Here is a 14205-nt window from a genome sequence, read left to right as displayed (position 1 = left end):
TTTCTAAAACCTCATCTATGTTTCCAGAATGTAGTATGGTGTTCTCCTAATAGTTTAAGTATAAGTTTAAAAAAAGTGTATTTACAATAGTTTTTTAACTATATAATTTTTGCAGGGTATCTGAAGAGCAAAATATATCAGTAGCTGGCCTCCATACTTGCAAGTATTTGTGTATTTGTCAATGAGCGTTGTTCCGTTTTTGTTTTTACCACACCAGGTAACGGTGTGGTGATCCACATCCCGGGCCTGTTCGAAGAGGCGGCAAAAAACGAGCGCAAAGGCCCAGGTGAGTCGACTCGGTTCAACGCCGCTTCAGTCCGTTGAGAGCTAAAGTATATTTCGTGGGCGCAGGTCTGAAAGGCTGGGAGAAAAGGTTGATCATCTCGGACAGGGCGCACATCGGTAAGTTCCACGTGCCGCTGTGCATGCGAACTTTTACGAGCCCCCCCCCCCTTCCATCCTCTTCCGCAGTGTTTGACTTCCACCAAGCCGTGGATGGCGTTCAGGAGCAGCTGAGGCAAGAACAAGCAGGCAAGAAGTAAGGAATCTCCACGGCACCTCAAACAATGACATCAAAATATTTTGAGGCGTGTGATAAATGTCAAAGAATTCCGCAGTTCATATAATTTGTGTGTGTGTGAATGCATGCAACTGTTTCTTTAATTGGACGGCTTCCATAAACGTGCATACAAAATTCCATACACCATACATACAGTAAAACTCCTCTAGAACGAAACCTGAATGTGCAAAAAATCCCCCAGTGTGAAATAATCTTCACGCATTTGAGCCTTTCCCTCTTTCTGAAATCCCCCTGTCGCATAATACGAAATGTTTTTCTCTGCATTCGCCTAGCGTTGAAATTCACTCCCGCGAAAACAATGCTGTCAGGCGATATTCTCCCATACTCTAGGTGGCAGTAAATGGAATCTACCGCATATAAACAACACCAATCTATAACCGGGGTAGACAGTCCCAGTAGATTCAAACCATCTAAATTCTTCTAAGCGGTTTTTAACAGACTCCTCATATCTCCCCAATGTGGTGCTCGCCCGGAGTTGTTTATGGTATTCAGGTCACGGTAGTCCTTTTTAGCCCAATCATAAACGTGCTCGTACGGGCGAACTTCCATAAGTAATAGTTCGTCCACCGTTTTCTCCGCTCCTACAGAAATTCCGGAAGGTACGCGTTGCAGAAAATCTGTTCCGCGCGAACTCGGAAATAACGTCATTTGACGCGCGGAGGTCGCGGACGCGTCAAGCTTAAAACAAGCTTAACAATTGAAGACAGGGTCAAAGTAATAAAGAGGAAAGAAGGATGAAGCAAAGTGAAAGACATTTTGCAAGAAATTGATGTAAGTATGAAAATGAATGCTTATTGTAGATTTGGCTCTTTCTTTCTTTCTTTTTTCTTTTGTTCATTCCTTTTTCTTTTGGTTCTCTTTTTTCCTTTTCATTTTTCTTTTTCCCCTTTCTTTTTCTTTCTGTCCTTTCTTTTTTCTTGCTTTCATTCCTTTTTCTTTTTTCTTTTTTCCCTTTCTTTTTCTTTTTTCTTTTTCCCCCTTTTCTTTCTGTCCTTTCTTTCTTCTTCTGTCTTTCTTTCTTTTTCCTTCTGTCTTTTGTTTTCTTTCTTTCTTTTTCCTTCTGTCTTTCTTTTGTTTCTTTCTTTTTCCTTCTGTATATCTTTTGTTTTCTTTTTGTTTTCTTTCTTTCTTTTTCCTTCTGTCTTTCTTTTGTTGTCTTTCTCTTTCTTTCTTTCTTTTTCTTTCTTTCTTTTTCCTTCTGTGTTTCTTTTGTTTTCTTTCTTTTTCCTTCTGTGTTTCTTTTGTTTTCTTTCTTTCTTTCTTTCTTTTTCCTTCTGTGTTTCTTTTGTTTCTTTCTTTCTTTCTTTCTTTCTTTCTTTCTTTTTCCTTCTGTGTTTCTTTTGTTTTCTTTCTTTCTTTCTTTCTTTCTTTCTTTCTTTCTTTTTCCTTCTGTGTTTCTTTTGTTTTCTTTCTTTCTTTCTTTCTTTCTTTCTTTTTCCTTCTGTTTCTTTTGTTTTCTCTCTTTCTCTCTTTCTCTCTTTCTCTCTTTCTCTCTTTCTCTTTCTCTCTTTCTACACGAGTTTTATGTTCACGTCCACGACAGAATTACTATAGTGGAAAGTCCCCTGTTGTGAAAATGTTCTGACAGCAAACACGACTTCGCCGTAGAGGAGTTCTCCTGTATTTGCCTTTAAGCGTAACACCGTTACCTGCGTATGGGAAGAATTTAGTGCGGGATCCCGCGGCGCATTCCAATTATTCTCATGAAGAAAGGCTGCGGTTACTCCTGTCGAAAGCTGACTCGTCTTCATCTCCTTAAAGCCCCGAACCCCCTGCCAAAATGCGTGTGCGTTAGAGAGCGAGAGAATGCTTTTAAAGGCTTGGGTAAGAGGGCTGCAAGCAACGAGCTGGTGTCTTTCCAACAATTCCAGGCATCCTTCAAACAGCAATCCGACGTCTCAGAGTCCAACGAGACCAGTCGCACGTTGCCAAAACTGTGAGAGTGAATTACAACAACAATGATAAACGCGGAATCAAAAATGTTGATCAAGATAGCGCTCTTATTGGGGGTGTTGCGATATGTTTATGTGTACCAAATTCCCACATGGAACATTCTCATTGACTCGTTCACCGCCATCGACGGCTAAAGACGTCAAAGATCTTTTTGAGATGCTTGGCAGAGAGTGAGTTAAAGGACAGAAAATGGAACCGCTGTCAATAAAAAACTTTTTTTTTTTCTTACAGCATAATTTCGGTATGGTCAAACACTCGTTGTTGTGACTTTTATTCCCTCATATTTTGATAAATAGGAAACAATGTAGAAGCTGCACTTTTCCCAAAAGAAAAATATCACATTGTGACATTTTAGTTATTACTCTGAATGTTCGAGTTGCAACGATTATTCGACCGCTAATTGATTTATGAAACCTTGAAGTATTTATTCTTGCAGAATGATTGTCCTATTTTCATGCAAAGAAAGCATAACATGACATCGTAACATTTTAGTTATTCTAAATGTTGTTTAGAGCGATTATTCAACCACTAATTGATTCATCAAATGAATCCATCAGTATTTTATCGATGAATTGATAGACTTTTCAATTAAAAAAAAATCTGAATTTGAGCTTCACATCAATAAATATCCTCTAATTTTGCTGTCCTCTTCAATATCAGAATGTCGTTGAAACATAGCAAAATGCTGAGTATTTTTAACCTTTTTTCAAGATGTTATGAACTAATCTACTTATTTACTGCAGCCTTGTCTGTGTGTGTGTGTGTGTGTGTGTGTGTGTGTGTGTGTGTGTGTATATATATATATATATATATATATATATATATATATATATATATATATATACATACACACACACACTCTTTTCAATTAGTTTGGGATTAAAGAATCAATTACATAGAAAATTGAGCAATTACGTCATTTTGTTTCATTGAAAGACTTCCCACAATTCCTTGTCGCATTCCAAAATGCAAAGCTTTTGAGGCGCTTTACTATGGAGCTTTAAAGCGTCTTAGCTAACAGATTGGCGGCTCTGCTCGTGTTTTCGACGCGCTCTGCCAGGGCTAACGATGAAACCCGATCATGTGCAAAGATAGTTGGCGTGCATATTCAGCCAATTGCCTGCGCGCTAACACCGTTTTAATAGTGTGAGTGTCATATTAATAGCTAGCAAGCTGAAAAGGGAAACTACCACCTCAGTAAATATCAGCAGGTGATATTGATGGGTCAATAAGAAATGCATTTTGTTTGTGTTTTTGCACGGCTCAGGCTGGGGACGACCAAGAAGGGCATCGGCCCGGTGTATTCCACCAAAGCGGCACGCAGCGGCCTCAGGATATGCGACCTCCTGGCTGACTTTACGCACTTCTCCGAGAGGTTTGTCATCATTTTATGTCATGCTTGTGTGTTTTAAGCCTCTTAAATGTGTCGTGTAGCAATGTTTCTAACATTCGCTTAGCCGTATTTTTTTTTTTTGTAAAGATGCCTCTGCTGTTTACTCACTCAACTGCGGAATAATATTAAGGGGAAGGCCTTTATTTTTTTAAAGGGACCGTAACGTGATATTTAAGTACTTTCGACAGTGTAATATGCGCGTAATGATTACGTTAATACCATACTTTTATTATTTTTATAATAAAGTTGATTTTAAAGTTCTCACCGTTTGACATTTTGTTTTATTGTCATGCAGAGCACATTCTCCTGTTTATAACGTTTCAAAACTGGACTTTATTTGACTGAATACAAGAATACACTGTCCATTGTTTAATTAATGCTTGACTATTATGATGTGGATGAGAAGGTCCGTCTTGTTGAATGGAGCAGGTATAAAGTCTTGGCCCAGCAGTACCAGGCCATGTACCCCAGTCTGCAAATCGACATGGAGGGCGAGCTGCTCAAATTAAAGGTAAAGGCTGGCAAATAATACAGATGATTGACCCCAAAAATCATAACGCCTTTTAAACGTGTTTTTTTTTTTTTTTTAATAGGGTTACGTGGAGAAGATCAAGCCAATGGTGAGGGACGGGGTCCACTACATGTATGAAGCCCTTCATGGACCTCCCAAGAACATCCTGGTGGAGGGAGCTAACGCGGCACTCTTGGACATTGATTTTGGTCAGTTGTGCAACGTAAACAATCAGAGCACCTGCGTTATTAAGCAAAGAATGTTGGACGTGTATTTTAATTGAGTGGTTCTCAAATGTTAGTTCGTGAAATTTTAGTAAGGTTTCAACAGGTATTAACAAACCTAATTTAGTATTTTTTAAGACTATGACAGGCACTGCACAAGATTTTCAAATTTAAGAGCAAATTAATTAGAACATGAATCAACTTGCCCTGAATTGTTAAATTGGGCCCTTTGCAAAAAATGTTGGGCCCTCAGGCACATCTTATGGCCATTAAGCTTTTGACACTTCTGACTTATCGGTTTTCAGTATCATAGAAGGCTTTTGAGGAATGTCGAACATAATCGGAGAACCTTGAGTGGCGTGATTTCAAGCCGGGGGGTGTCGGGTCGCGGCCACTCGACACGACCCAGTTGGCTTGCCAACTGTATCAGGACGCACTAAAATAAACCCGTGTTATGTCAACCTGGCCTGTAAACTTGGGAAGCACTTTATCGAAACTTTTCTTTTTTTTCCAAGAAAATACTATCGAAACAGTCGGAAAGCTCACATGGAGAACGTTGTATCTTTTCCAGGGACATACCCCTTCGTGACGTCGTCCAACTGCACGGTGGGCGGGGTGTGCACGGGCCTCGGCATGCCGCCGCAGAACGTCGGCAACGTTTACGGAGTGGTCAAGGCCTACACCACCCGGGTGGGCATCGGTGCCTTCCCCTCAGAGCAGAACAATGTATGTCAACAACTACATTATTTTCATATTCATATAAAAAATATATGGACATACACACACACACACACACAGTGTACATAATGCATGAGTGTAATGGACGTCGTCGACATCGAGAGACAAGAAGAGGCGTATAAATAATAATAAGTCTCTAAGGGCTGTATTACTTTTTAATACTGAAGTCAATCAAAAATCAACATTAGTTTTACGTCGCAAGCCAACCAAGTACTTTTCTTTTCAAACAGTGCCATCTAGCGGAGGCTTGTACCACTGCAGTCAAATACGAACACGTTCGCATCACATCCAAATGTTTTAGAAAATTCTTCATTGTCAGAAAACTCTTGAGGTACATTACAATAGTTTCCAGGAATGTGATCTGTTTTACACTCCTCGTATTTTATTTTCATATGTAGTTTTTTTTTCAAATACACTTTTAATAATATACATTGTAATGTATAAAATTTCATAAAATGATACTATGTGTTTTTTTTATTACTTCATAATCACTTGGCTATCTACCAGATATTTTTTTTTAGTATATATACGGATTTTATTTTATTTTTTAGTTATTTTACTTGTTTTTTAACATTTTTGCTTGAAAACTATTTGACTGATAATGCTATATTATCTCTTTGCTGATCGGCTGGCAGTTGGAAAAAAAAATCTGCAGTCCGTCAGAAATCACACGGCTCGTGGCAGCCATTTTGACTTGAGATCAGTAATGCCCGCTTTCGTGTGGCGCAGGAAATCGGCGATCTGCTGCAGACTCGCGGCAAGGAGTTCGGCGTGACCACGGGCAGGAAACGGCGTTGCGGCTGGCTCGACCTGGTGCTGATCAAATACGCGCATATGATCAACGGCTTCACGGCGTGAGTTCGCCCCCATCGGCCCGAATCATTTCCGCCATGCGCGCTTAACCCTCGCACTTCTGCAGTTTAGCACTTACCAAACTAGACATACTTGACGTCCTCCCGGAGATCAAAGTGGGCGTGGCCTACAAAGTGGACGGCCAAACTATACCGCACTTCCCAGGTCGGTGATTTTATTTTTAACCGTATTTTCAAGCCGCGTTCAATTTTGAAGCGGATTTGACACTGGAATAACGCGACGGCGCGAGCAGCCAATCAGGAGGTGCTGATGCACGCCGAGGTCCAATACGAGACGCTGCCGGGTTGGAACGGCAGCACGACGGCCGCCAGGAGTTTCGACCAGCTTCCCGAGAACGCCCGCAAATACGTGCGCTTCGTGGAGGAGAATGTCGGAGTGCCCGGTAGGAATGCACGCCCACCAAAAAACGCAAAAGTCTTAAACTGTGATTTCAGACGCTGGGCGATCCATTACAGGTGGGCTAACTCCATTTTTGTCCATTTAAAATGTTTGCTAATAATTTCATAAATAAAAAAGGTGAGGATTGTTTTGCTGCGTGATTATTTCTCCTTTCGTGCAATAATAATCAGAACGCCACGTGGGTGCACGGGACGTTTTACAGGAAAGGAAACTTTTGGGTTGACTTATCATTTTTTAAAAAAGAATCCAGGTAGATGAGCCTTTTTTTTTTTCACTTTTTACGCTGGCTGTAAAATGAACTTTTGTGTTTCCTCACAGTCAAATGGATCGGCGTGGGGAAATCTAGGGAATCCATGATCCAGCTCTTCTAGACCCTTCCAACATCCTGTCAGCCATTTCCAACACGCACGGGAATGAGTTTCTATCATAGTGGGGACGTGCCATTGATATGAATGCATTTCCTAGCTCAGGGGTAGGCAAACGTTTTGACCCGAGGGCCGCAAAGGGTTCTGAAATTTGACAAACGGGCCGGACCTGGAGCGGATGGATGGATTGTTTTGATAATCCACCTCGCAGGAGAAAAAATGCGGGAAAATGCGCTTTCATTTCAATAGAAAATTAACAAAAGCTTGATGCGTGATTTAGCTCATTCATAACTGAAAATTGGATGAACAAAATAGTTTATTTTTAATTGCTAACTATTTTAAAGCACTGGTAGTTCCGCTACCCTTCAGAATATGAACGTTATCACTGCTCCCGATTGACCCTTTCTTCAAGTGAGATTGAAATGCGCAGGAGTCAAACTCTGGTCCTCGAGGGCCGGTATCCTGCATGTTTTCCCGGTTTCTCTCCGCAAAACATCCGATTCAAATGTTTTGCTCTTCAGCAAGCTCTTCTGGTGCTTGAAACCGATCTTAATTATTTGAATCGGGTGTGTTGGAGAGGGAAGAATCAAAAACATGCAAGATACCGACCCTCGAGGACTGGAGTTTGACCCCTATAGTTTTAACAGGCCGTATATGGACCCCGGGCCAAAATTTGTCCAATGTTTGTGCTAGCCCGTAAATCCTCCAAGCAAATCGTGCCCCTTAAAAAGACGTCCCAATACATCCCGGGATTTCGTCCTCACCACGTAGCGAAAACCAAGGACGCGCACACACAGACTACCTGACTGGACTCTTTGATTCCCAACTGATGGCAAAATCTTTTTACACACCGTACTGTCAGGAGCGCTACCGTGCCGGGATTTGGAAGCGCATTAAGACCCTCGATAAGCTCAGCATACACCAGCGCCATTAACGTAACTTTTGGAAGCCGCCCATACTTCTGTATTTGAATCGCCTTGTGCCTGTCTGTCATTCTCTTTTAAAGACGCTTTGTGTTTTATTCTCTCGGTCAGGTGGACGCGGCACTTTTCTAACATAAAGGTAAAAGGGATTTTTTTTCTTTCGTCACATACGTTTTATTTGCTTAAAAAAAGATATGTTCAAATATGTTCACTGTAGTCACTCGTTTCTTCCTCACCTTACAGCATTTTCCGCACTATGAGGCGCATCGGATTATAAGGTGAACTTTCAAACTTCATATGTAGGGCAGACCGCATTATAAGGCGCATAGAATAGAAGCTGCAGTAGTGGCTGCGGTTGCGTGATGCATCCATTGGGTGGAGCTGTGCTAAAGGAAATGTCAACAAAACAAATGTCAGTCAAATTTGATTGATAGACAAATTAAGAGAAAAAAAAAGCTGATTTGTGGAAAGTATATGAAGAATGGAGGCGAAAAAAAAAACTTATAGTGCGGAAAATGCAGTACACACAATGCATGCCTTTTTTCTATTTTCAAAAGGTGAGTTTCCCCTTTAATCCTCCCACCAAATCTGCTGGAGATCCTTTATTCTTGGACTGTAATTGTTGTTACTGTTGCACTTTTTTTTTCTTGTAATTTCAATCGGTTCTGTGGATCCACAGCAAGTGGAATTTGCTACTTACAAGCATGAGTTCAAGTCCTCCTTTCTCACGGTGAAAAAAAAAATTAAATGTGGAAAACGAGTGTGTTACTCATTTGGAATGTCACATATTCGAGCGTGCCATTTTTATTTATCGAATATGTTTAAGAAAAAAATGAATCTAATTTTTTTATACTTATGTTATAATGAGTAATTATGAAATGAACAGAAATTTTAATGTTAATGTATTTTTGTATTTACATATATTAAAGTTGTGCTCATAAGTTTACATACTCTGGCAGAATTTGTAAGATGTGGACCATCATGTTTTTTATTTTGATTTGGATTCAAATGAACAGTAATGCGACCCGCTTAAAAGTATAATAAAACATCAAACTGAAAATTACTGATGAATACAAGCTAGTTTTTGTATATTTTATACTACAATAATATATCTCATGTTTTACAAAATAACTTGTTTTAGATGTGCTAGCTTGCTAAATAGTTATAGCTGAGCTAGCTAAAATTGACACTAGCCAGCTTCTCTATGAATATAATGTATTTGGTTTAGTTTTTCAACTGTTTTGAATATTTGATTTTACACATTAGTTCTGACAGTGACTTGCTACGATTATAAATTGACCTAAAGGGAAATTCATGCTAAACTCCTGCAAATCGCGAATTAGCTAGGTGGCTAGCCAGATCATATTTAAAGTCCGCATTCGTTGGAAAATTGTATTGGCATACAAATATTTAGTTCTCCAGAGCGCCTGCTCACTTTTCAAATGCGAAATTAAACAGTCAATCTTTTGAAAGTTAATTATGTAATAAAATGTTTTTTGAGCAGATTGAGTTTTTCAGCTACGCAGCAAGAATATTCATGAGTACCACTTAGATGTGACTCCTTGGGAAACTGGGCCACGTCATAGCTAAAAGGTAAGCAGAGCTGCACTGATAGCAAAGATGTGGCTTCAGCACCTAAGCCGCCTTTTGTTTTTGTTTTTTAATTTGAAAGTTCGGCCAATCTACGTAAACGACTTTAATTGACGGACATTGTCCAGTAGCGCTTAAAATTGGACATGGATTGAGGGTTTCGTAAATTCAATGTTGACCACGAGATGGCGCCCTTCAACTGTAAATGACCGGAAAGCGCAACGACCACTTTGTCTGTCGGATGTTCTGTAAACTGTCATCTAGGTTTGTTTGTTTGTTTTTTTAGGATTTTGTACGTAATATGTATTCATTTACAACACGGAAAACAGTTTTTTCCGTTATTTTCAACCCATAAATGACAAAAAAAAAATAGGACAAAGCATTAGCCAAACGTTAGCTTAGTAGCATAATTACACAAATAATTTCATTTTGAACACAAGATAGCGCCCTTTAACTGCAAATGACCGAAAAGCTCTATTTGGCTGCGCCAATGAATGCTTTATTCAGGCGTTTTTTTTTTTTTTTTTTTTTTTTTTTTAGTATTCTATATGAATTATGAATGTATCTATATAAATGTATCTATATGAATTCACGATATAATAGTGCTCGAAGATATACATTGCATCTAGAATCTTATTCAAACAATGGAATACAGTAAAAAAAAACAACAACTGAGAATTATACACAAAACCCTCATGGTGACTAAATACTGTTGACCCAATAGCATTAACCAAACGTTAGCCTAATAGCATAGTTGCACAAATAATTTGGAAATTACCAACATGTCTTGCTCACAAGTTTTTTTTCTTGCTAACTGACAAAGCTTGAATCAAGGCACATCGATTAAGTTTTTCCCCCAAACTGTTCTAAAATATGTGATTTATACCAATGGTTCTGAAAATATGTTATTAATACACCATGGGGTTTATTGAAGGGCATATGTGGGAAATCTCATTGTTTTTTTTTTTAATGCTGTAACAGAAGCAATCAAATTTTCTTTTCAAATTAAGAGCAAATAAGTTGGAACATGAAGCAAGCTATTGCCAAATTGTATTTGGGCAAAATGTTGCCTGCTTTTATTTTGTAAAGCGGGCTGTTGCGCGCTGCCGTTTTGAACCGCAGCTTCACCTGCACCTCATTTGCATCCACTCGCTGGCCTTCCTCTCCACATTTGACTACATCTGAATGCCACACAAACACGCACAGATGTCGGCCGACAGCTGATTTGGTCCATGCTGCACTCGAACGCAACACAATGGCCCACACTGGAGCCTTTCTTGCGACTTGTTTGCAGGGCAACCGCTCACCTCGCCCAATTTTTTCCATGTTTTCCCCGTCATCTGTCACCCCTCCCCCCCTGTCATTCAACCCCCCCGCCCGTCCCTCCTCATTTGAATCCACAGTGAGGCCTCTTTGTCCACTGGGCTGCCTCTGCATTGTGCACCCAGAGAGGAGCTTGCTGACACGGACAAGCAAATGAGTTTAAGGTGGCGTTCGGGCGCTCGCATGGAATCGTCAATTTGGAGAAAAGCAACCCCTTAAGAGAGCCACTAGAATGAAACAATCTTTACTTTGTGGCGTATGCGGGGGTGTGATCTTGTCACCCGCATATAAAGGCCTCCATTGACGAGGGGAATTGGAACTCAGCCACGTTCAAGTCCCCGTTTTTTTTTTTGTATTTGAAAGGTCATCCTCTCAGTAGAATTTGTTCCATTAATTAAGCTTGTGCTGGCAATAGGGAAGCGCAAAATAGACGCCGTATCCTGCACCGGGTGATCTGTGGTTAAATAGATCAATGATTCACAAAAGGCCGTACGAGTAAGCCTGGGGGTACGTAACTGCGCGTCAGGGGGTACATCTGAATTTAACTGCGTTTCAGAAAATCTTTTATCATGTTTTTTTTTTTTTTCTTCGCTTTGACCAGAACGGTCCAGTTTCCTTTTCAAATAAAAAGCAAATAATTTGGAACATGAAGCAAGTTCGTATATAGGTATGAATACGAATGTATATATGTGTGTTTGTGTATGTATATACATACTGTGTATGTGTGTATCTATCGATCGATCTATATATATATATATATATATATATATATATATATATATATATATATATATAATTGGTACTGTTTACAGTATATGTATGTTTATATAGTTTTTTAAAAATAATTTTCTTACATATTCACGTATTACAGCAGCAGAGGCTTCCAATTTTTATTCAATGATGTACAACCTATGAATTTTTTTTTTAACCAAAGCATTGCCTCACTGATGACAATGGACTCAATTATAAAATGTAACACAACAAAAGTATATAACGCTTTGCAAAGGAGCCACCGTCACAATTAAGAAAAGGGGGACTTCATGTTCCAATCAATTTGCTCTTATTGTGTAAATGGGTTAAATCTTTAAATTGGAAGCCGTTAAATATGTGAGGTAGCCACCTAAGTGCTTTCATGCTACCCCCATTTGAGAACCACCGCCTGTGTGCATTGGCTGTCGGCCCCAAATAGTTGTGTAAAAGTGGTTCCCCAGATGACCCCCCAACGGCCGTAAATGTGTTTGTATTTTTTTAACCCTCTCCTCTGCCTTTCTGCGTCTTTTGCCTCCTTCACCTGCTGCCTCCATTCCTCTCCCCCAAAGCGCGTCGTCCTGCCGCACGCAGCAGATGTGTGAGCGGCGACACCCTCAACAGCTGTCGGCTCCTCTTCCCTTCTTGACCCCGCACATAAATTTCCTCTTGTTGCAACATCGCCTGACTAAAAGGTGAGGAGTTCCTTTTTTTTCCCCCCCAAAGCAATAAAATGGAACTGGGCAATATCCTGTTAACACAAAAAGTTTGATAAAAACACAAAAACAAGGAATCAAAGTTTGGCCAAGATTTGACTGCTCATGCTGTTTATTGTACTAAACTGCTTCACTCATTCACTGCCATTGACGGCTATAGACGTAAAAAAGGTCAATCTCATTTGCTGCCACTCATTGATAGCCGGCGAAAGACATCAAAATCACTTAAACATTCAAACTGTGTAAAATGTGTACACTTTTGTAAAAATTCTGCACAATTGACTCAAATTTCATATTGTTACAATAACTTGCATACTACAACATTTCCAATTGGTCACTCTGGTGACCTAAATATAGCGCTAAATATTTTTTGCATGTTTTTTTTTTAGTGGTACATTTATTTTAAAATATTTGAAGACCAGCATACTGTATACAACGTTGCCATGAGTAAATGCTAATTGTAGCAACTATGCTAGGGCTAACATGGACAGTAGCCCAAGTTAGGAACATGCCTGCTGGTATTCTTCAGTTGTTTATTGTACTTTTACTAACAGTAGATGACTCAAAATACAAACCTGTAACAAAATACACAAAAGCTCTTAAAATAAAGTAATATAAAAACACAAGAAAATTCAGTGTATGATAAAAAGCAGGCTAAGCTAGCATGCTAACGTTCATGAGCTTAAGTGCTATTCGCTAGGTTAAATGCCAACACAATGCTAACCACGAATCTTAAATGCTAATTGTAAGGAAACGTTTCTCGCATCTGCTTGATACAAACCTAAAATTAACAAACATGATTTTTTTAATGACTACATATCACACAGAATTTTACAATCGGTAGAGGCTAAGAAGACAGCTACACTCTTGCGTAGGTTACATGCCAACTAGGAAGTGCCTGATGAAGCAACTTTTTGTCCTGCTTTTCAGAATAAAACACATCTGTTCACATCTAATAAAAACAAAAAACAAAAAAGAAGAAGAATAAAATTCACCCCGCGGAACTGGTGTTAGAAACACAGTTTCCGGGAACGGACAAATGTCGAGATTGGCGGTGCTGTGTGGTCTTTTGGCACATTCTTCTTTGTTGGTTCAATTTTAATGTCAGTAAAACACCTGTTTTTTCTCCTCGGTTCACCCCGCCTCCCATTATTGATTTGCTACATCGGATCAGGTCGGGGTCACGCAAAAAAAAAAACCCCTCGACCGCACCGTTGTGGCTGTTTTTCCCGCAACCATCAACGCTTGGTGCTTCTTCATCAGTACGACTTGATGTAACCTTATTGCTTCCTGGCAGCCATGTCTTTGCAGCATCTGGCCGCGCTCCAATATGCTTAGCGGCCAGCTTCTAGCAGGCTTCCTTTCCCCCCGTCTCGGCCTTTTGCTGAGCCCCCCCCCCCCCCCCCCCCCCGCAAAACACTCCCGGTCCCACCCTGCACGCTCCGACCTCGAAACCTGTGCTCGGACCCCCTCGCGCCCCCCCCGTCCCACCCCCGGCGGCCCCCAGGGCCCAGCTGCTGTCGCCTTTGCAGCCGTCCAGCTCAGCATGAGAAGCCCGGCAGCTGTTGATCAATGGGCAGCCGGAGCCAACGCCTGACACCCCCCCCCATGTACGCACACACACAGATGCAGACACACACGCACTCCCCTGGGATGCAACAGATGGGGGCGAGCCAGCGAAGAGGGTGTGGCGGGCCACAAAAGGCCTGCCTTAGGTGTGTCCCAGTGCATCTTTTTGGGTTTTGGTTTTTGCGCGAAGATATCGCCAACTTTTTATGTTACAAGAAAGCTCCAATGAAATTCCTAATGGGACGCACCCCGAAAATCCATGAGGCTGAACCGTTTCCTAAAATGCAATTGAACCAAATCC

At 40.5% G+C, this 14205-nt stretch overlaps 1 protein-coding gene across 1 annotated transcript in view; it reads left to right on the top strand.

The window, feature by feature from the left end:
* Positions 1 to 9022, top strand: part of adss2 (adenylosuccinate synthase 2) — a 15267-nt gene extending 6245 nt beyond the window's left edge. The window contains exons 3-13 of the mRNA XM_088421858.1: positions 218 to 286; positions 352 to 402; positions 472 to 538; positions 3801 to 3908; positions 4356 to 4437; positions 4520 to 4646; positions 5233 to 5387; positions 6129 to 6253; positions 6319 to 6416; positions 6505 to 6654; positions 6990 to 9022. Of these exons, the coding sequence (XP_088277984.1) occupies positions 218 to 286; positions 352 to 402; positions 472 to 538; positions 3801 to 3908; positions 4356 to 4437; positions 4520 to 4646; positions 5233 to 5387; positions 6129 to 6253; positions 6319 to 6416; positions 6505 to 6654; positions 6990 to 7042 (1085 nt within the window). The 3' untranslated portion in view covers positions 7043 to 9022. The remainder of the gene's footprint in view (positions 1 to 217; positions 287 to 351; positions 403 to 471; positions 539 to 3800; positions 3909 to 4355; positions 4438 to 4519; positions 4647 to 5232; positions 5388 to 6128; positions 6254 to 6318; positions 6417 to 6504; positions 6655 to 6989) is intronic.
* The last annotated feature ends 5183 nt before the right edge of the window (positions 9023 to 14205 follow it).

This window comes from Hippichthys cyanospilos, chromosome 8 (assembly GCF_059441005.1).
Source record: "Hippichthys cyanospilos isolate Australia breed blue-spotted pipefish chromosome 8, RoL_Hcya_1.0, whole genome shotgun sequence".
NCBI classification, from domain to species: Eukaryota; Metazoa; Chordata; class Actinopteri; order Syngnathiformes; family Syngnathidae; genus Hippichthys; species Hippichthys cyanospilos.
This window is presented reverse-complemented; position numbering and strand designations above follow the sequence as displayed.